Source organism: Xyrauchen texanus, chromosome 50 (assembly GCF_025860055.1).
Source record: "Xyrauchen texanus isolate HMW12.3.18 chromosome 50, RBS_HiC_50CHRs, whole genome shotgun sequence".
NCBI lineage: Eukaryota > Metazoa > Chordata > Actinopteri > Cypriniformes > Catostomidae > Xyrauchen > Xyrauchen texanus.
Genome location: NC_068325.1, coordinates 10,532,559 through 10,555,552, shown reverse-complemented (window position 1 = coordinate 10,555,552; position 22,994 = coordinate 10,532,559). Strand labels below are relative to the sequence as shown.

At 42.7% G+C, this 22,994-nt stretch overlaps 2 protein-coding genes across 2 annotated transcripts in view; one reads left to right on the top strand and one right to left on the bottom strand.

Annotated features, from left to right (window-relative positions):
- Positions 1-12,827, bottom strand: part of crb1 (crumbs cell polarity complex component 1) — a gene marked incomplete at its 5' end in the record, with an annotated part of 31,076 nt that extends 18,249 nt beyond the window's left edge. The window contains 9 exon segments of the mRNA XM_052124238.1: positions 623-788; positions 1,189-1,742; positions 2,053-2,982; positions 4,889-5,071; positions 5,192-5,331; positions 5,631-5,826; positions 7,881-8,477; positions 12,750-12,794; positions 12,797-12,827. Of these exon segments, the coding sequence (XP_051980198.1) occupies positions 623-788; positions 1,189-1,742; positions 2,053-2,982; positions 4,889-5,071; positions 5,192-5,331; positions 5,631-5,826; positions 7,881-8,477; positions 12,750-12,794; positions 12,797-12,827 (2,842 nt within the window).
- A 1,753-nt stretch (positions 12,828-14,580) lies between these two features.
- The window catches only part of LOC127640981 (abnormal spindle-like microcephaly-associated protein homolog), a 31,809-nt gene continuing 23,395 nt past the window's right edge, over positions 14,581-22,994 (top strand). Inside the window, 3 exon segments of the mRNA XM_052123718.1 lie at positions 14,581-14,717; positions 20,791-20,943; positions 21,305-21,455. Coding sequence (XP_051979678.1) covers positions 14,581-14,717; positions 20,791-20,943; positions 21,305-21,455 — 441 coding nt within the window.

Here is a 22,994-nt window from a genome sequence, read left to right as displayed (position 1 = left end):
GGGATTTTTATATATTCAGAATAATGTAATATACAGTACATTTTCCTCATTTTGTTGACAATTCAATCCAAAGACCTGGCAATCAGTTTGAAAATATCCTGTATTAAATCCTCAATATTTCACCAAAGTGAATGCTAGAATTATCGATAGTTTTTCATTTAACAATGTTGACACATATTGAGTGATAGATGAGATAAAACTCCCAGTCAGTGCTGTCATTCTGGACAACAGATTTGGTATTTTCCCCTCTCTATTTTTTCCTCTTCTGTAAAGTCATTCAAACGTAATAGTGGATTTTTTATTTTGCTCTTGGAGCAAATGGGTAAGTGAAGTGATCTCCCATTCACTGCTGTCAGAGTTTACCCTGCAAACCTTTACTTCCATGTTCCAAAACCCAGAATGTGAAAAAGGTCTCTTGGTGCCAAATTGTTGGCCACGATTTGTATCGTACAGTCTGACATCATTTTGCACACTGCGCCATGGCTTTTACCCAAGATCTCACTAGGAGCATATTGTACAATCTGATCATTAAGGCCAGTAAAAATTGCACAGTGTGCACTTGGCTTTAGTCTCATGTTTTACATTTCTTACAGATTATGGTCAGATGTTTTAAGATACTCACATTCATAGCCCTGATCAAGGGTCCTGCATGCTGCTTGTGGTGGGCAAGGGGAAAGTTCGCACCACTTCACCTCCTCACAGCGCCGCCCTGCTGTGTTAGGAGGGCAGTTGCATGTAAAGTCATCCCATAAAGAGAAACACATGCCTCCATTTTGACAAGGGTTTTTCTGTAGAGGAAAGTGATACAAAATTGGTGTTTAAATGATCTGATGAATGTAAAATTGTATTTAAAACATTTATTAAAGGTAAGAAAGGCTTTAGTAACAGTAAGATCAAAAAAACCTTTTGAATCTGCCTAGTGTTTTGGATTAGTTTCTTGATGGGCGAAACCCAAATTCACCCAAAGCCGGGGATCATAAAGCCAAATAAGATAAACTGCTTTTTTTCCACCTAGCTGCCAGGTCTAGTTTAACCTAATCATTGACCTGTTGAAGCTGAGAGCTCATGGCATTTGAAGGTATGGTCCACCCCCCACAAGACAGAAAGCCATACAGGTTTGGAACAACATGTAAATCATGACAGAATTTTCAATATTGGGTGAACAATTCGTGTAACATTGTAACTTACAGAGCAGTAGTCATCAGAGGTGCATCCTGCGGTAACATCAACCATGCTGTCTGGGTTGTATGACATTGCAGAGGTGCCAAACGAGAAAAACTGGAGCTTCCTTTCATTGAGCTGCACATCCTGCAAGCACCCTTTAAAATAACCACCAAAGGAAGATGAATTTTGTCCATCAACCAGCCCTCCAACATAGACCTTAACCCCAAGCTGAGTGGAAACAGGTTGAACATTCGTTGATATAAATTCCCGATCTGACTCCTGTAGAATCATTAGACCTTCCTTGATGGTAATTCTGACAAAATGGATCTCACCATTGTTAACCAAACTTTCACCTGTAATGATATTCAAGTCATTGACTTGCACTTTTAGTTTTCCCTTATCAATCCACAGTCGCAGGAATTCGCACGTGCTGTTGGAAAGCAGCACCAACAGACCGGAACCCTTCCGTGTGCGCAAGAACATGGACAGAGAGAGTGAATCTGATTCTAATGTGTCGTTGATGGTGAAAACAGCGTAGCTTGTGGAGTCGTCCTGCCCAAATCTGGCTGTAACATACTCTGTGAGCGAAAGAGAAAACATACAAGATTTTGAACCAAAAACTAAAATAATGACAGAATTTTCAATCTCTTTCACACTTTATTGGAGGAATTCACTATGAATGAACGCTATTTTAGCATTGACATTTTTTTACATTGAAATACCTAGCGCAAAGTGGTGCAACTGTTAAGTCAATTCGCCCCTAAGAGTTTCTAAAACTCTTCTAGTGTTATTGACTATTGTAACTTGGACCCTTATATGAAACTTGAGAACTTAGGATCATCCTAAGATCTTGAAAGGTAATGGCAGATAATTTCCTAGTGTCCTTACCCTCATCACAGTTGTGCCCCTCATAAGGTCGCGGACACTTGCACCGGTAACCTTGCCACAGGTTAACACACTCTCCATGGTTCTCACAAGGTCTAGAGAGGCATCGGTCGTGATGGTTGCAGCCTTGCGTGACATTTACCGTTGAGCTGCTCAACCAGTCCTCCGGCACCATCAACTGTGAGTCCACCAACAAGTCCCTCATACAGCCAATGAATGATCCAGATCCCTCTCCCTCATCCAATCCTCCAATAAAGGTGCTTTGTAGAGCTGACTCCAGCTCAAGAGGGCCTGTCTCCACTTTGGCAACTCTACCACAGTTATCTCCTTCCTGGCAGGGGTCCAGAAGTTGCAGCAGCAGGGAACCTTCCCCAAGTACGGACTCTACCGTGTGCCACTCACCATCAGATACATCCTGAGGCAGTGTCAATGTCCAGCTGGTGGTGTCTGGATGAGGGTCACTCTTAAGCTTGAGAGCCAGGCGGCCCCCTTGCAGCTCCAGGCTGACAGTAGCCCCTCCGCTGCCTCTCTGGAACAGCACTGTATTCTCCAGAACTGTTCGAAAGCCTAGCGTGATATTAAAATATGCTTCTGCACCCAGAAGCGGTGTCCGCAAGTGCAAGTAGCCTCCGGTTGCATTGAAGGAGAATGTGGTGGGTGTCTGGCAGTAAGAGCCGGTGTAACCTGCCTGGCAAGTGCAACTGTAGCCATGTACTCCCTCGCTCAGGAAGGGCACACAGGCAGCTTCGTTCTGGCACTCATGGCCCCCACAACCCACCAGGGGCTCACTACAGTTGTGGCCCCCGTACAGGACACCGTCTTGGCTCTTGGACAGGCAGATGCACTTGTAGCTGCCCAGGAAGTCCTCACATGTGGCTCCATTATGACACGGGTTGGCGGTACACGAAGTAATGTTCTGTTCACACAAGGCACCTGAATCGAAATGGGGAAGCCCAAGTTAAGTCAAGTTTCTTACAAATAAACATTTAAGAAGGATAATTGTACAAGAACGAACTGTTCTCACTGCAATTGTATAACATGCTCTTATATCCACAAAACTTGGCATTTGTGCCAAGTCAGAATTTGGTCAGTATCTACTTTTACAGCTGATACCAGGGATATTGTGTGCACGTTTCAGTCAATAAAACAAATATGCAAAGCTGGTTGCATAACACTCATGCACTTCATTAGGGCTACCTCAACCTGAGTGGCAACTGAATTTTACATTTGGAAAATAACAAGTTCCTGTAATTGAGTGTCATTCTCAAAAAATATACATTTTACTGAATGATTTTAAAACGTCTATAAATCATTTATAAAAAATAATTTATAAATAATTTACTGTTCCAAAACCAGTAAGGGGCCGTTCACACTGACCGCATGAGACCCACCACAATGAATGGTACAGAATGCAGGTGTCTCGAGACATGTTTTTAAAAGTTATTTTTAAATTGACATGGCATCTAAAAATGCAGCATTCCAGCTAATAGTCAAAGACATCCATCTAGTGCATGTATACATAGAAAAACTATTGAAAAACAGTGCAGATGGATGGAAAATTATGTTCAGGGTAAATGGCCCCTAAGATTATAATGTTAGTCATCCTTCACTTTCATTGTATCTTTTTTATACATAAAATGGGAGTAAATGGTATCTGAGGCTGTCTGTCCCTTAATATTCAGCCTAACATGTCCTTACACATGTCACAGACGAAAGAAAGTCATATGTGTTTGGAATGACTTTTGGTCGAACTATCCCTTTAAGATTTGAAAAACACAACCCATAAAAACCATGAACAAAACTCAAGTAACAACACAACCTGATGACCTAAATGTTCAAATGTTTTATTATCATGTTAACATAAGATATACTTTTCAATAGGCCTACCCGATAACACCACTGAATTCCCATTGAGGCAGAGCAACCAAATTACACAGAACAACCAAAAACAGTGTAATATTACCTGAAATGAGCAACAGGACACTCCAAATCCAAACCACAACTTCCATGGCAGTAGAAGTCTACCACGCAATTTAACATCCACTCATCTGTTGAGTCATATTGCCTTTTGTAGGGGTCAATAGGCAGTACAGACCATACTAACAAATAGTTTTCAGTGGACATTCCTTTCCTTCTAGAAAAACTGTGTACTGTAACGCTAGGTCCCCATCAAAGCCAGCTCCCGAGGGATTAGCTTAATACAACCTGAGCATCTTACAATGGCGAAGACCAATTATAGCATCCGCCTCTGTCCTGTCCAGAACCGGTTGACCTGACATAAGTTTTAGAGAGACATCTTTCCATAATCTAAAAGGTAAAATCATTTTGAAGGTATAAGATTACTCTGGGACACGTCAATGTACCTGTAGAATGAATTTGTGTTATGTGCTGATTTATTTGGTTTTTAATCCACTAATCTCTAGATCAGCATACACTGGGACCCAAAAGTCTGAGACCACTAATGAAAATGCTTCTAGTTTTCCTTTTTCTAATTTAATACAAAATGTTTCTCATTATATTTTCATTATACCAGTTTGAGGGGAAAGTTTCAGAATTTCTCAGTACACTGTCAAACATTTTACCAATAGGGGAACAACAGCTTGTCACTGGGGCATTACCCTCAAAGGTCCAAGGTTTGGACCCCATTGTATTTTCACAAAAGCCAAAAAGTGGTTTATGTATGAATAATATGTCTTGAGCTACACAATTAAAAGTAGCACCACCTTCCAAAAAATAATCTTCTGAAGATAAACCAACACCATTGTCATGATCATGTTCTGCATATTAAGTAAACATGTTAATTTAATAACCATATACTGGCCTGTCTTTCTGCAGTTACCTGAGAATCCTGGTGGACACTTGCAGATGAAGCCAGCAGCATGCCTGGGGTCATATCGAGTAGGCAGCAGAAACTCAGTGCCATAAAGGGTCTTCCAAGAGAGCTCAACGCAAATCCCTTTATTTACACAGGGACTGCTTTCACACTCACTGAAGTCTGTCTCACAGTTGCGACCCTCGAACCCTGGAACAAGCACATATAGATATATAGGTGGGTGGGTGGGTGGATGGATGGATAAGCTGATCTAAAGTAAACATTTACCATTTTATACTCATTTACACAAATGTGCTCCATGTAACTCACCAGGCCAGCAATTGCAAGTGTAGTTCCCGTTTTCATCCTCACAGAGGGCGCCATTGAGGCAAGGTTGAGACCAACAGGGCGGAAGTGGGATTTCACAGTGAACACCAATAAAGCCAGTTTGCGAGCAATCACAGCGGTACCTTTCAAAATAATTATTGATTTATGTGACTACTTATTGATTTAATTAACCCATTTTGAGTACTTTAGTCCTCCATGTTCTCAGAAAAATTATCTAAAACTATGTTCTATTGGTGATGAATGAGGTTTATTTTTTGTATTTATTTAAAAAAAATAATAAAATATAATTAAATATAGATATTGCACATATGAAAGATTTAAGAAGTGGGACGCACATTAACTAAGTAAAAAAAATTATAAAAATCTTTAAAAAAATATATATATCCTGTAGAAATAAACAATCACATGTAAATATATTTACCTATTTATTTCATCCACACACAACGCCCCATTTTGGCATGGCTGCTCACTACATTCATCAATGTTGATTTCACAGCGCTCCCCCTGAAAGCCCGCCAGGCAGGTACACAAGAAGCCATTGATGTGGTCATGGCAACTGCCGCCGTGGAGACAGGGTTGTGATTGACACTCGTCAATCTGAACCTCACAGCTGCTACCTGGAACATCACAGACAATGGTGTTGAGTGCAAAGATGCCAATCCGCTCTTTGTCGAGATGTCTGTATGGCTTATTACACATGCCATCTGGATGGGCCTCAGCCAGAGGGTGAAAAACATTGTGGATTAAACAGAGTGTAACTGCGGACACTTCCATCAGTCTTTAGGGTTATTGATATGCAGCACACAGATTTTCCTTCTCTTGATAAAATTTGTCTACAGTTTGCATTTGTTATTGACATAATGTGTGTTTCAATCATTTACTCACCCTCATGCCATCCCAGATGTGTTTGACTTTCTTTCTTCTGCTGAAAACCAACAAGATTTTTAGAAGAATATCTCAGCTTTGTGGTCCATACAATGCAAGTGAACGGTGGCTAGAACTTTGAAGCTTCAAAAAGCATATAAGCAGCATAAAAGTAATCCATACGACTCCAGAGGTTAAATCTATATATTCAGAAGTGATATGATATGTGTGGGTGAGATACAGAAATATTTAAGTCCTTTGCTACTATAAAATCTCCTCCCTGCACAGTAGGTGGCAATATGCACAAATAATATGTGGAAGTGAAAGTATATATTTATAGTAAAAAAGGGCTTAAATATTGATCTGTATCTCCCCCACACCTAACAAATCGAAGATATAGTTTTAACCTCTGGAGTCGTAGGATTACTTTCATGCTGCCTTTATGGGCATTTTGGAGCTTCAAAGTTCTGGTCACCATTCACTTTCATTGTATGGACCTACAGAGCTGAAATATTCTACTAAACATCTTTCTTTGTGTTCTGCAGAAGAAATAAAGTCATACACATCTGGGATGGCATGAGGGTGAGTAAATGATGAGAGAATATGACTTTTTTGTGAACTATCCTTTTAATGTAGGGGAGACCGGGACTAGATGTCACAAGGGCTATATATCAGTAACTATTAGGTTTTGAGTCAAAGGTCCACTACATAAATTCTTGTTTTCTTCAGCAGTGGTTATTTACTGTATGTTTAATAACCTTACATTGCAGCATTTCTATGAACTCTATACTTTAAACTAACTAAAACCACACTAGCATACATCCAGGCCAGTGTCATCTATATAATAAGGTTAGTTTAAAAAGTTTGAACTGTGGACAATAAAACAAAACATGTATTGTTCATAAATATCAAGTCATGTCTAGTTGTCAGGTGTGTTTTATTTGTTGTAATTCTATACAATACATTTGTTGGATAATTGTTGCCCTTTTTCATTTTTACTGAAAAGTGTTTACATACACAATAATACATTTGAATCACACATATGTTAAAATAACATAAGATGTCTATTTAACTTTGCAAAGTTCTGTATATTTAAGAGAAAAGGATATTCCCTTCAAATCATTGCTAATAAACAGCAGGGTTCCCCTTTTGACAACTTGCTCCATATACTGTGACAATGTGCCCCTCTATAGGGTCAGATCATGTGTTGAATTAACTATATCTTTATATTCTGATCAATAGAGGTGGAAATGTTAGATAGCTTTTGCATAGTCAGAATTTTAAGGTATGTACCTGCCCCAAAACTGACAAAAAAATACTAAAAAAGTGAAAGTGTGACAAGTAGCCTCAGTCGCCCCTATTCATCATGCTACTAATCCTGTGTGTCAAATGAAATAATAAAAGCAAACCAAAAAATTATTAATAATATATAAATAATAATAAGTAAAATAATAACAGGTTAAATTTGATCTATAATTATATTATTGTTCATATTTACTTCAACTAAAAATCACGATGTATTAGCTTCTTAAAAGTTAAAGACTTGAACATTGAACTCCAATTATCATTAACCAAGATTAAAAAAATGCTGTAAAAGTATCAGTGTTAGCTGAACAATAATAACTAATGTACCACCTTATTGCAGAGTTCACCTGAACTAAGGGAAGATTTCAAGCTGCAATTGCACCATTCATCCACAAGATGGTACTGGCTACCTTTGGCACAAGTTGAGACATCTCGCATGTCACTTTATTTAACAGGTGAGTTCCACATTGCACAAGTGCATCAAACCCTCCCTTCCACTCACCCGTGTATCCAGGCCTGCAGAGGCAGATGTAGTGACCGATCTTGTCCACACAGGTGGCTCCGTTCCTGCAGGGCTTCGACACGCATTCATTCACCTCAATCTCGCAGTGCTCGCCCTGGAATCCCGGTACACAGAAGCAGGTGGGAACGCCCCCTCTGCTCCGACAGATGGCTCGGTTCCTGCAGGGGTTGGGGGAGCAATAATCCACCTTTTTCTCACAGAAAGTCCCGGTGAAGCCCTCTTGACAGATGCAAGCGTACCCTGGGCTCCTGTCTTGCACTGCCAGGCAGCGGGCACTGTCCCCACACAGCTCCTGAGCGCAGAGCTGGGCACTAGAGTGACAGTCCTTCCCCAACAAGTCTGGCTCACAATGGCACACTAGTTCCCCAGGGTGGGCACTGGTGGATTGACATGTCGCATTGCCCTGGCAGATGGGTGGTTGGCAAAGCGCACTAGAAGAATGGCATTGTGTGCTGGGCAGGGCTGGCAGGGAAGACTGACAATGGCACAGGAAGTCAGATGGGCCTTCCCTGCACTCTGCCCTGTTTTGGCAAGGATTGTCCAGGCAGAGGGCTGAGGTTTGGAAAGTTGTTAAACCTACAAGGATTTACAAAAACGTACACGTCAGATAAAAGTTTTCTAGTCTTTTGATGGACGTGAGTCCAAATAACATGTATAGCAGCTAGAGGGGTCATTGCATTATCTGTAGCTTCAAGCTACTCATCAAAAATTAAACAAGATAACTAAAGTAGTTAAACTACAGTCAAGCTACTCTTTTGCAAGAAGTGGCTAACTACATTGAAGCTGTTTAAGGAAGAAAATATTTTTAGTAGTGTCACTCGATTATTTTTTAAAATTGTGAATAACCACATAATTGTTTTGTAGTAAAATGTGATAAATCACAGATTTTAAAAGAAATGTGTCACCATATGCTGTATACATATTTTCCTGTCAAGATGCATTTATGTCCATGTTAGTTAAGAAAAAAAAAAAAACTATCTAACAATATAATGCTTTATCAACATTCTCCAAACAAAATCTTCCACAGTATAAAGATAGAAATGCACTAAAATAGCACCAATTCAAGTAAATTTAAACGTTTCCAAAAGTCTCCCCACATAGGTTGCATTTTCATTGTAATGGACATTAAATCCCTTAAACTTTCATCCTCCACAGAATTAATGTGCCAGTAGTGGCTATCCGCTTTGTTACAGCAGTAATGAAGCTGCGTTCATGATTCGTGCCAGGGACGTCAGCGTCGCTTTGAACTCCACATGAAAAGCGCTTGTGTGGTAATTAAAATGCAACTTGCCACCTGGGCTTTTTTTGTACATCAAATAGCATTAAGAGCTCCTTTCTCCATCATTTGATCACTGACAGGGAAGCACTGTTGTCTGTGAAGTGTGCATCAGTTTAATGACTCCAGGCAGACACATCAACACATCACAAAGGTTCTGCCCATCCAACAAGTGTATATGCTGGTTTATGCTGTGTTATTGTTACACGCGTTAATCGCAATTAAGGAAAATTTGTGCATTAAACAATTTAAATGAATCGCATGCGATAACGTTTTGTAAAAAAGGCTTGATTTTGATATTGATCTGTTTCTCACACAAACCTTGCTTCTGAAGATATGGATTTATCCACTACATTTCGATAAATAGTTTTTATGCTGCCTTTACATTTTTTTTAGCTTCAAAGTTTTGGACCCTGAGGACTTGCATTGTATGGACCTACAGAGCTTAGATATCCTTCTAAAAATCTTTGTGTTCAGCAGAAGACAGATCTGAAATGGCATGAGATTAAATGATGAGAGAATTTACATTTTTAGGCGAACTATCCCTTTAAAAGCGTTCATCTGGAAAGCAACAAATTCAATTATTTTAGATGTAAAATCCTAAAAACATATTACAATGAGCAGATATACACACACTCAAATACATAAACATCTTAAAGAGGTCTTTTGGGCAATCGAGAGAAAAAGTATTAGAGACACGTTGCAGACAAGCAAACACTCTAACTCTAGCATTGCTAGACACCAGACTTGCCTCAAGGCCCTCCCCAGAAACTGTAAGGCAGTAGGGATATTTTTTCTGTGGTGTTTAAAAAAAAGATAACTGCACTACTAAAACTAGCAAACAGTAGCACGTTTCATTGGTGGAAGTCATTTCATGAAACTATGGATGGACTGGATGGAAAAGTCTCGATGGGCTAGTCGGTGGAGTAGTGGGCCACTCAAAGTTCTCAAAACGTGATGAAACAGCACTACCCAATTTAAACTGCACTGCGTATCCAACACCGGCCACAGTTGATGCACCCCTGAAACTGAATTTTTACACTTTAAAATGTTCATACTATTTCTATTGTAAACAAAATGCAGTTATAGTGTGTTAGGATCATATTGAAGATCATATTGATCTGTGCTGTGTGATGTATACATCTGTGGTTGTGCATGTCAGCTTTGAGTACCACTAATCAGATCAAAGGGTTTATTTGACTGCATTGGATTAACCAGTAAGACCTACCTACTAAGGATAGCTGTGCTTGCCAGACTCTTTTAATGAAAGTGGGCGGACTTGTTCTCAGACATTACTTGAAGCCAACAAACTGTCCACAGATGCATGGGAACAGGAGCCAATGGCTTACAAAGCTCTTTAACCTTGTTTAGATCTGTGTTCCACAATCAATAACAAGGGTGATGCATGCAATGCATCTGTCTTAGAATTACATGCAACGCTAAATATTCTTCTTTAAAAAAAAATATTGGAAAAGAATAATAATAAAAAACTGAATGTCTGCTGAAAACAAATTCAGCCAATGCGTATATGAGAAAATAAGCGTTAAACTGTTATCTGCGATGTTGGCCTGACAAAACAACTGTAATTAATGGTGAATGTAGCAACTAGTGAAACTTCTGTGAAGACAACACCTTGCAAATATGAGATCATACCATCACACATCCCACATGTGAACATGTACATTATTTGAGACATAAGGGATGATCTGAATTTGGCTAACATGCTAAAGCTAGCAGCAACACATCGTGCATGTTTGAAAGGTCACTTCCATCAGCTGATAAACAGCTAATGCTACTGTGTATTATAAACATTAGTGTTTTATTTGGGACGATACTACACTTCATGGTTGAGAGCATAGCATATATTGTAAATACATAGTGTATAATGCATCATTTGGTACAGAGCTAAAACTGCGTTTGACCAGTCAGAAACAATAATTCCATAGAGCTGTGTAATAAGGATCAGTTTATGCATACACCTGACTAGACACTTCTACACACCCAGGGCCTGCACTGCTTTAGATAAAGGACATATATAAAAGCCACAAACCTGCATTCAGTCAGAAAATGCCAGTGGCAACAATGCTCTGTTATCTATCCAAGAAATGGCTTAAACCTTGTGACAGCCCTATTCACTTCCTGCTTACAGCCCAAGGACGTTAGCAAACTTTGGAGTCTCAACAAAGCATCAAATTATGTCCCTATGGCAACCAATTCCATGCTTTCAGCTTTCCTTTTGTTAGGGTTGCCATGGTGATAAGCAATAGACATAAGTCAGTCATTTAGGGGGTGTCTAGAACCCCCAGACCCTGCAGTGTGCAATGCCTTTTTATAACAGACTGTGCAGTGAGATAAAGTTAATAGTGCAAGCAATCATGATGGATTTGTTTCAGTGTAATTTTGCAATGGAGATCTGGATTGCCCCTCATTTACATTCTGGGTACATTAAGTGAAATCATTCTAGATGAGGATATTTGCCTAAGAAAGGCAACCCAAAAAGTCTTAAAGAAGGAGATACATAATCCATAACTTATTTGAGCATGATACTGCCCTTTACTTCCAACTTTAAATCAAACAATTGCCTCTTGTAGACCATTTGGTAACAATTTGGGACCCAATTATTATTTTTTTTCCAGTTTTAGGAGGGATTTTGGCAAGATCAGCTTATAGCAAGTCTAGACCAATGCTCAGCATGACCCCATGCATATTATTTGGGGGGTTCATAAACAGGTTTTTGAAATCCTCTATAGATCTTACAATGCAAGACAAACTATCAAACTTAATCTACTATGCCAAAAAGGTGATGTGCACACATTTAAATGCACAGGCCTTTTTTGGTTTTGATGAAAGCAAGCCACAATTTAAAATCCTTTTAAATGTGCCAGAGTGTAGAAAATGAAAAGCTCAGCTCTCTTTCTGAATGTCTTTGATTCAAAGCCTTTTATGTTCTTAAGTGCGAATGCGGCAGATGTGTCCATGGTTAAAATATTCCTGATCACACTCATGCAAAGCCATATTTAAGAAAAAATGAATAATATGAAGCTATCTAGGTAGACAAATATGCCTTTTTTTTCAGCTCAGAAAAAAAAAAAAAAGAATAAAAAAAAAATTTAAAAATATTTTTTAACATATTTTTATAATATAAACAAAATATATAAAATATATCTAATATCATAATATACTTTTTAATGTACATTTTTAATTAGATATTTTAGCATATATTAAATACTATATGTGCACAAAAATACAAAGAATAAACCTTAACAAATTATTTAAGAGTTAAGAAATCAATATAAATAAAAAAAAATCATATAGACAAAATGCAAACTTGGTTCACTTAATTGCCGTTTTGTCATTTAGTTAAAAAAAAAATTCTATGTTATTATGAATCTATGTATATTCTACTTGAAAAACATATAACCAAACATTAGTATAAATGTAGATCTTTAAAAAGATCATTATTTGAAGGTTATTTGTGCATTGTCTTGTAAATATTTGCACACAAGGATATTCAACAAGTGGACTAACCATTACGTCATGACTGCATTAATGCAACAGGCTGTACTACTTACTTTCTGTACACTGCAGAAGAAGGAACAAGACACAGGCAACCAGACAAGCCTCACTGATTCCAAAAGTAAAAGATCCATATTTAAATGTCATTGTGATTGTGGGTTACCAGACATGATCACAGTGTGTTACTCAAGCATCCTTCTGTGACTGTCTGTCTGTGTTTTCCTCTCTGAGTCTTAGCACGCTCTCATTCACACACGCACCAATGAGGCGCAAACCTGCATCCTCAATACAAAGTGGCCTCTTGGGATTGGTGAAGACTTGAAGAGAGAGAGAGAGATGAGCGATCAGGCATGCTGTCTGAATTATAATTAGCAGGTGATGATTGCATTGGATATTAAATAGGGAATGACAAGCAAAATGCTGCTGTGAGGTCCTTTCTCCCTCTTGTAATCATGGCCTTACATCCACTCCACTGTAATGACTTCTCTCAATAACCTCTTAAATGTAATTTCATGCAAAATAGACCACGCCATCTGCCTAAATTTTATGGCGAAGCATCTGGATTGCTTTCCGATTAGAGCTTAAATACCAAGCTCTTTTTTCTGAAGTGATTCTTACCTTTTATCTCACAATTGTGAATTAATTTTTCGCAATTGCGACATATAAAGTATAAAGTCGGAGTTTATAACTTGCCAATGAACGTCATAAACTTGCAACTGAGATAGGCCTATAGAGTCAAGTTTAAAACATAATTATTACCAATAAGTTACATATGCAAGTTTGTATCTCATAATTACAAGCAATAAAGTGGCAATCTGAATGATCATTCTTGATGTTCATGTCTTGAGCTCAAAACGCACTTACAAACACCAACAAGTGTTTGAAATAAAGTCCGACTTGGATCTGATGTGGATTCCAATCACAGAATGAAGCAGAATTACATTCATTATCGAGTTATCTGTGATGCTTTCTCTTACGCATACTAATCTCTTTCATACTAAATATTCTTTATACTAAAACAAATACAAGAGACTGCTTAGACAAATGTCTCATGTGCTGAGAATGTGCTAACGTGATAACCATACAAATATAAATCATAAAAGTTTAAGAACCACTTCATGGTCAGAATCCTTTTGAATCACGCTCGCACCAGAGAATATTGCACCTCGACCTGCAATTGGCAAAAATGCTCGACTTTTCCGAGACCCTCTACTCTTCCCTGTGGAACACGGACGCTTGATCTCTGACCCACATTCTGTAGATCTGAATTTGTGTGGTTTGAATTTTAGAATATTGAATTTGGTGTTCTGAATTTCTTCTTCATCTTGAAAACTTGAAGCTGTATTTTTTAAAACGGGATATTTACAGTGTAAGAATTCAGAACCAAAAATGTACTGTTTGAAAATACATATTTATAAAATTGTGCAAGGATTGTAGTTTAAAAAATTCTAATTCAAAACTATTTAAAATACAACGTAATATTTCATTTGGCAAAATCACACTTATAATTCAAATTCAAAAGTCTATAATTCAAATTCAAATCGTTTTGGCATATTTCTGGCTCCATAGAGAGAGGGCTAACGCATGGCCAGTTACGATGATATTTACGAAAGTGTAGCAGCTTTCTGCATTGTGGGCGTGTATCCAGATTTTTAAGAAACTCCAGAACTTTGATTGGTCCGAGTTTGCTCCGGTTCTCAACTATTGGACAACGGTATTAGTTGCGATCCGCACTGATCCGTGTCTGTTCCGCACACAAATTCAAAACGTTTGACTGCGCATTCTGCTTTAAACGTCATTCTAGTACAGCAGTTCGACAGCGTTGACACATGGATAAAATAAACACACAAACAAAAAAATCGCCGTTCATTCGTATGAGTTATAAACATGTCGTTTAAAATCACGAAAACGGAATGTTTAGATTTCAGTCCAACATTTGATTCTCGTTTTGGTTGCGGTAAATCAGATGAAGAAAACACCACTTCAATACCCGTACTGAGTTTAGTTCAGTTCTCTTACGAGAGGTTCTCTCGTATTGCGTAAGCTAGCTTACGCTACGGGAAAGATTCATCTTTTCTGAGATATTGAAGCCAAAAAATTATCCTTAATTTTGTATCCATTGTCAACGCAGTGCAGCAACTGCAGACCTTGAGCGGGCTATCTAGCGAGCTCATTGGTTGCTCTGCGGCAACTGCTGCAGCCTATAGACGAACTTGTGTGAACTCGCGCCCAATGAGAGGCGCCAGCACGCTCACTGTCCCAAAGCCCGCCAGAATGGGCGTGGCTAGGGTGCATATAAGCGCAGTTCACAGGCTGGAACCCTGATTTTCATCTCTTCAGCGAAGCTCTTCGCATCTCTGAACTGGAAGCTGCGTTGCCGTAGAGTAAGCTAAGTTCCTCAGCGAACTTCACAAAAGAGTATCGAGCGTCTTTTTAAAGATGCCTCGCACTTCCTGCGGCTCATTCCGCGCTCCTCTCAGCGCCGGAGACCGCCACATCATCTGCGCTCTCTGCCTGGGACTGGGGCATGCAGAGCTCGCCCTCGCTGATGGCGGATGCGACCTCTGCGAGGAGCTTCCAATGTTGACCCTGCGGGCTCGACTCGACACGATCAGGACCGAAGCCGCCGCGCCGCCTTCTGTTTCGCCACGCCGGAAGAAGCGCCGCTCCCAAAGGCTGCCGGAACCGGGTTTAGAAGCGACTGTCTCGCCGGAGCCTCTCCCTCGAGCATCGCGTTCACCCTCCCCGCCCCCCCGGGACGCGCAGTTGCCGCCGAGCGGCCGCACTGCTGCCACCTCGGAGAGCGAGGCGGAGGACAAGGGCTGCTGTTCCTTCATGGCTTCGGACAGCGAGGAGTGGTCACAAGCCTCCTCAACGGCCCAGGAATCCAGCAGGACCCGCGCCGGAGTCGAAGGGGAACTGATACGCCTCCTCACACAGGCCGTCGACCGCCTCGGGCTCGAGTGATCACCGCCCCTGAGCAGGCTCCCAACAGACTCGACGGCTGTTTTCTTCAAAGCCGCCACCGCGTGGCGCCAGCGCCCGGCCGCTCCCTTCCTGCCGGAACTCCACGCCGAGCTCTCTAAATCGTGGAACAGCGCCTCTCGGCCAGGACTCGATCCCACGTCTCCACCGCTCTCGCTTCAGTGGACGGCGCCGCCGAGAAGGGCTACTCTTCCATCCCTCCGGTCGAGGATTCGGTAGCAGCACACCTTTGCCCGCCCTCCGCGAGATGGCAGTCTAAACCAGTGCTCCCTTCTAAGGCCTGCAGAACTACTTCCGCCTGTGTTGGCCGCGCCTATTCCGCCGCCGGCCAAGCCGCATCTGCTCTGCATTCCACGGCCGTCTTGCAGATCCTCCAAGCGGACCTTCTTCGGGAGTGGGATGAGAAAGGCAGGCACCCAGAGGCTGTTACAGATCTAAGGAGCGCGACGGACCTCGCCCTTCGCGCCACCAAAGCTGCAGCTCAAGCCCTAGGGAAGTGCATGGCCTCGCTGACTATAACCGAGAGACACCTGTGGCTAACGCTAGCCGACATGGGAGAAACTGAGCGCTCCACGTTCCTCAACGCGCCGCTCTCTCCGTCCGGTCTCTTCGGTTCCGCGGTAAGTGGCATTGTTGACCGTTTTTCGGAAGTCCAGAAAGCCACCCAAGCCATGAATCTCTTCCTGCCTTGCCGCGCTAGCTCCTCTGCAGGCTGCCCACGTAACCAGCCTCCTGCACGAGCATCTTCACAGCGCCCAGCTCAACAAAGCCAGACTTCCCAGCGCCGACAGGGCGGCCGCCCCAGATCGCGCTCAGACAGCCGCCGCAGACCGCCACCCCCCCGCGGCCCTCGGCCTAAGATTGCGCTGAAACCTGAACAACCGAAGTCCTCCTAGCTTTGTTGAAAAAACGACGGCTCAGTCCCGCCGCGGCCGGACCACCGTCAAAGCTTCGCCCCCTGTCAGTCCCCTTCTCTCAGGCTACTACAGTGGTGAATTCAGCAGCCAACAAGCCGGTGTTACTACCTGCTTGCCTGCACTCAAACGCCGTTTTCACGGCGACACAAAAAGATCTTGTAAAGAGCAGACATGTCTTATGTGTAGAAAATGTGCCCACAATCCAGTGTTCACCCCTACACACAAGCATTACACTTCCTGTGTCCCTATCAGAGAGCAAACATGTTTTATGTGTAGAAAATGTGCCCACGAGCATTACACTTTCCGTGTCCCTATCAGAGCATACTCACATAAAGCGGGCACAGCCCGCTCGAGTGTTAGAGTCAATAAACACGCCCACGAGCCCGTGCGCGCGTCCCCTCTCTGCCCGCTCTGTCACACGGCCAGCAAACACCTCTCTATGTCCCGTGCCCGTGACTATGCTTCGCGCATCACTTAACAGATGTGACTCTTTCCCTATTCATCTCAATTGGGAAGTCACTCACAGAACAGCATGTCCCTGCTGTCTGCGAGCAGTCATGCATAAGCACAATAAGCGCGCTCACACATTCTGTTCAGCCCGCTGTGTACGGCAATCAGGGCGTACTCGGCCATTCACCCTCTAGCGTTACGCTTCAAAGCGTGGGAAGCTATCCCAGGGATATGCAAATGGGAGTTAAGCACAATAAAACAGGGCTATTTGCTACAGTTCGATCGGCGCCCTCCCCGCTTCAGGGCGTGGCTCGAAACTACTGTGAACACGGAAGCAACCTGCATGCTTCGTTCAGAAATAGCAAGCCTTCTGTGCAAAAGGGCCACAGAGAGAGTGCCGCCTTCACTGAGCGAGTCGGGGTTTTACAGCCGTTATTTTCTTGTCCCCAAGAAAGACGGCGGCCTCAGAACAATATTAGATCTCAGGGTTTTGAACAAGGTGCTTGCAAAAAGACTGTTCAAAATGCTTACAGTCAGGAAACTCCTTGCGCATGTGCGCCAGGGGGACTGGTTTATTTCTCTCGATCTGAAAGATGCCTATTTTCAGATTCAGATAAATCCCCGTCACAGGCCATTCTTGAGATTCGCCTCGACGGTCAGGTTTATCAATACACCGTCCTTCCGTTCGGCCTGTCCTTAGCACCCCGTACTTTCACGAAGTGCATGGATGCGGCGCTCGCACCCCTGCGGAGTCAGGGCTTGCGAATTCTGAACTATTTGGACGACTGGCTGATTATGGCACAGTCACATACGGAGCTTCTGTCTCACAGAACTGTTCTCCTCAGCCATCTGAACAGTTTGGGTCTTGCAGTCAATTGGACCAAGAGCTCACTACAGCCCAGTCAGGCAATTTCCTTCCTTGGAATAGAACTAGACTCTGTGGCAATGACAGCTCGCTTATCTACACGGCGCGCGGCGCCTTTTCAGATAAACAGCCTCTCGCCTCTGAAAAAATTTCAGAGAATGTTAGGTTACATGGCCTCAGCCGCAGCAGTACTTCAGCTGGGTTTACTGTGCATGCGCCCGCTTCAGCATTGGCTAAACACCCGCGCGTCCCGCCGGGCGTGGGCCGCAGGCCGCCAGCCGATCAGAGTGACTCAGACCTGTATATCAGCTCTGCAGCCTTGGACGGTGGCCGAATGGTATCAGCGGGGAGTGACGATGGGAGCTGTATCTCGCCGAAAAGTCATCTCGACAGACGCGTCCAACACGGGTTGGGGCGCGGTCTGCGAGGGCTCGCCGGTTTTCGGCCTATGGTCAGTTCAGGAAAAGCTCCTTCACATAAATTGTCTGGAAATGATAGCGGTCGAGTACGCGCTCGTGCGCTTCCTCCCGGTCATTCAGGGTCACCACGTCCTGGTCCGTTCACACAACAGATCTGTGGTATCCTATCTAAACCGTCAGGGCGGTGTCAGATCCAGGAACCTCTTCCATCTGACAAAACGCATACTAAGTTGTTCCCAGGGCCACCTGCGCTCGCTGAGGGCGACGCACGTGCCAGGCCACCTGAACGACGGCCCAGACAGACTGTCCAGAGACAATGTTCCCCCAGGGGAATGGTCCTTGCACGCTCAAACAGTCCAGAAATTATGGCAAATATTCGGCAGAGCAGAGATAGACCTCTTCGCGTCAGAAGAGAACTTTCACTGCCCAGTATTTTTCTCGAAAAGCGAGGACGCGCTGGCCCAGGACTGGCCCAACCGCCCGCTTTACGCCTTCCCTCCCGTCTCGCTATTGCCACAGGTAATGCAGAGGATCAGGGAAACGCGTCACTCGGTGCTCCTCATAGCCCCGCGCTGGGAGAATCAGACATGGTTCCCGGAGCTTACGCAGCTGTCACTGACAGCCCCGTGGCCCATCCCAGTGAGAGCAGATCTCCTCTCTCAAGCTCGCGGCACGATCTGGCGTCCCCACCCAGAGCGCTGGGGGCTGCACGCGTGGGTGATCAACGACTACCCGTCGCTTTGCCAGAAGGAGTAATGAACACTATCATACACGCTAGAGCCCCTTCCACGAGAAGACTCTATGCGTCCAAATGGTCGGTGTTTTCAAAATGGTGCACCGACAGAGACCTGGACCCACGGACATGTGGGGTGTCGTCACTGCTAGTTGTTTTACAAGAGCTGTTGGATAAGGGCAGATCCCCATCCACGCTCAAAGTGTACGTGGCGGCCGTTGCGGCGTTTGCCGAACCCCTGCACGGCCAGTCACGGGGAAAAAAAAAAATAGCTGGTCATCCACTTCCTCAGGGGAGCTAGAAGGATGAACCCCCAGCCCCCCATCGGTTCCTATCTGGGATCTTTCTGTAGTTCTCGAAGCTATGAAAGCCCCCCCTTTCGAACCGCTTGAATCCGTGGATTTGAAATACCTTTCACTCAAAACCGTTTTTCTGACTGCCCTGTCATCAATTAAACGTGTGGGAGACCTTCACGCGCTGTCTGTCAGCGCTGCGTGTATGGAGTTTGGACCAAGTGACTCCAAGGTCATTTTAAAGCCTAGACACGGCTATGTCCCCAAGGTGATCGGTACTCCTTTCAGAGCACAGATTATTTCCCTATCGGTGCTGCCAGCATCCGATAGCGAACGCGACACAAATCTCCTTTGCCCAGTCAGAGCACTGAGATTGTATACTGCGCGATCCGCCTCTTTCAGACGCGCTGAGAAGCTTTTCGTTTCGTTCGGAGGGTGCACCAAGGGTCTCGCCACCTCGAAACAGACACTGTCTAGATGGATAGTGGACGCTATTGCTGCCGCGTACGCGTCGAAAGACCTGCCATGCCTGTTAGGCATTAGGGCTCACTCCACCAGAGGCATGGCCTCCTCGTGGGCATGGTCCAGCGGGATTTCCATTCAGGACATATGTGTGGCAGCGGGCTGGGCTTCCCCCTCCACCTTTGTCAGATTTTACAATCTGGAAGTGCCCGCTCTGCAGGCAAAACTACTAGCGGTTTAATACGCTACAGCTCCCCTGGTGAGCTGCACTAATGGGACACATTCCACACAGACCGGCACCGGCGCTCTGTCGTTCCCTTCCCACTACGTGCTTATGTATCACACACACACTGGCCCGCACTCTTGCCGGCCAAATATTATTTCCCCACTCACAAGGGCTCCCCCGGGTCCACCCCCCTGGGGCTCATGCAGTGGATGCTTGGCGCTTACGGCGTTGACAATGGGTTCCCATAGCATAAGCTAGCTTACGCAATACGAGAGAACCTCTCGTAAGAGAACGTCTCGGTTACCTACGTAACCTCGGTTCTCTCTAGATGAGGGAACGAGTATTGCGTAGCCGGCCGTGCTCGCGCCACGGGCGATTTTCGCTTCATTCAATGAAAACCAGGGTTCCAGCCTGCGAACTGCGCTTATATGCACCCTAGCCACGGCCATTCTGGCGGGCTTTGGGACAGTGAGCGCGTGGGCGCCTCTCATTGGGCGCGAGTTCACGCAAGTTCGTCTATAGGCTGCAGCAGTTGCCGCAGAGCAACCAATGAGCTCGCTAGATAGCCCGCTCAAGGTCTGCAGTTGCTGCACTGCGTTGACAATGGATACAAAGTTAAGGATAATTTTTTGGCTTCAATATCTCAGAAAAGATGAATCTTTCCCGTAGCGTAAGCTAGCTTACGCAATACTCGTTCCCTCATCTAGAGAGAACCGAGGTTACGTAGGTAACCGAGACGTTTTCAAGAGCTCCTTTCGTGCCATTTGGGAGGGTTAGGTTAGGATCATCAAAATCACTGCCTTTACGAATTGATAATCCCACCGAGGATGCAACAACGGCAGTCAGAGTGGATAAAATCTCAGCATCCAAAGGCTTTTCAATTGACCAGACTTGTTTTAGGTAAGAGCGAGTATACAGCTGTCTCAACCTAGCCTATGTAGACCACATTTTTGGACATGAAAGACAACAACTGGGTGAAGAAATGCATTGGGAGCCTTTACAGTTTTAACACATTCATGTTAGGTTTAGTTAAGTAAAATAACAGTATTTGACTGTGGGAATGAGTGTTTATTGAAACATAAAGTGGGTAACATTTATGTATGCTGTATGCACACATGCACAATGTATTGCTATTGTACATTTTAAAATGCTTGTCACTTTATATTTATATTCCAAGTTGCCTATAATCACTGAATGCCTCATACAAGTGCAATACTGCTGAGCTATTTTGTGTCAAGGTTATTTAAAATGCATTCTTTGTTTTTCAGTCTGAGGACAGTATTATTTTAACTGTCACTTGGACACCAGTTGAAGAAGGTGGGGTTTGAGAACTCCTCACATTTGTTGCAAATGGCATTGTCAAACATCAAGCAATACTGCTTGGAAAAGCAGAGGCGACAAAAAAGAAAAAGGTAAGGTAGAGGGAGAATAATGGAATGCCTTTTTTGCTTTTACTCATTTATTTAAAAAATATTAGCCTAAACGTAAAATTTGTGGGGTAATTGTAATTGTAATGTGGATATGTGATAAATGTACCAGTAAATGAGAAAGCGCTGGGTATTATGTGACTACATTCAAATGAAAATATTAGTCAATTTTGAAGAAAAGCCTTTGTGACATCAGATGCAACATAAGTTTGAAATAGAACTTGCATATTTAAAATACATATTTAATCCCTATAGATACTTTTTACATAAAAACAAGTGAAACACAACAGTAGTTAATTTTATCCTTCATCCAAACTAACAGTTTAGCAAAGTATTTTTGGCTTAGGGATGCACCGATGCATCAGTTGCCGATATGTTGTACAGTTATTGACCTAATTAAACCATTGGTTATAAGCCTGAAAATGCCAATATGTAAAACCGATAGTTGATTTATTATTAATTAGTAATACACTTTGTAAAAACTGTGTGAGTTTAAATACACAATCAAGAAATAAGAATTGCTACAATATGTAGAATGGTTGACGCTCCTAAGAACATGTAATATTTAATTTGTATTCTTTCTCATTCTTATGTACTGCCATAAGTGGACATGACAGTTGTGAAAACAAACTTACCTATAGGCTACATGATGAGGGAAGCTATCCAAAATGCTTTGTTTGAGAGTTTGACTTCATGACAGTTTGGCCTTTCACAGATCCAATCCATGTTCAATGGAAATTATTTATTGTTAGAACAGTGAAAAAGCTTTTACACTCTTATTTGTACTTTTTTAAAAGCATAATTCCAAAGTAAAACTTTGATCTGATGACAAAATGCATTTAGTGGCAAAATATCGGTATCGGCATGTTTTTTTTTTGTTTGTTGTAAAAATCGTTTAAAATCCTATAACATCCATTATCACATACATTGGGATTCAGTATTGATTTAGGCCTAATGTTATGGGTAGGAGGTAATATAGTCGCAGTCTAATTATTTAAATTTAATCCAGGGTTATTTACTTTTTTAAAAACAAAGTTACTTTTTGACACTGATGCCTTGTGTATATTTTTCATTTCTGCTGCTCTCACATTCATACAGACATGAACATCACAGATGTTTTTGTAATAATTGCTATGAATTTAGGCCAAAAATCACTACACACCTTTTGGAAAAGCTCAAATGTTTTTAACTTTAAAATCAGCGTTTCCATACAGGCCTCTGATGCTAGTTGAAATGGCCAAACTCTCGAGGGACATTCGTTCTTCGTTGTAAATAAGCGGCACTTCCGAATTCTTGTGTGAACTTCCAACGTGCTTACGCCACGATTCGCCTGGAAGGAAGGAAGGAAGCACTTTTTTAAAGTTAATAACGTTTTAATTATCAATGTTTTTTACACAAACATATCGATTTGTTTTAGATGACATTCATTGATTGACTGGAGTCGCATGGATTACTGTTTACATTTTTTTTGCCTAAATTTGACTTTTGGACCATCAAAATGCTGGCATCCATGTATATCCATTA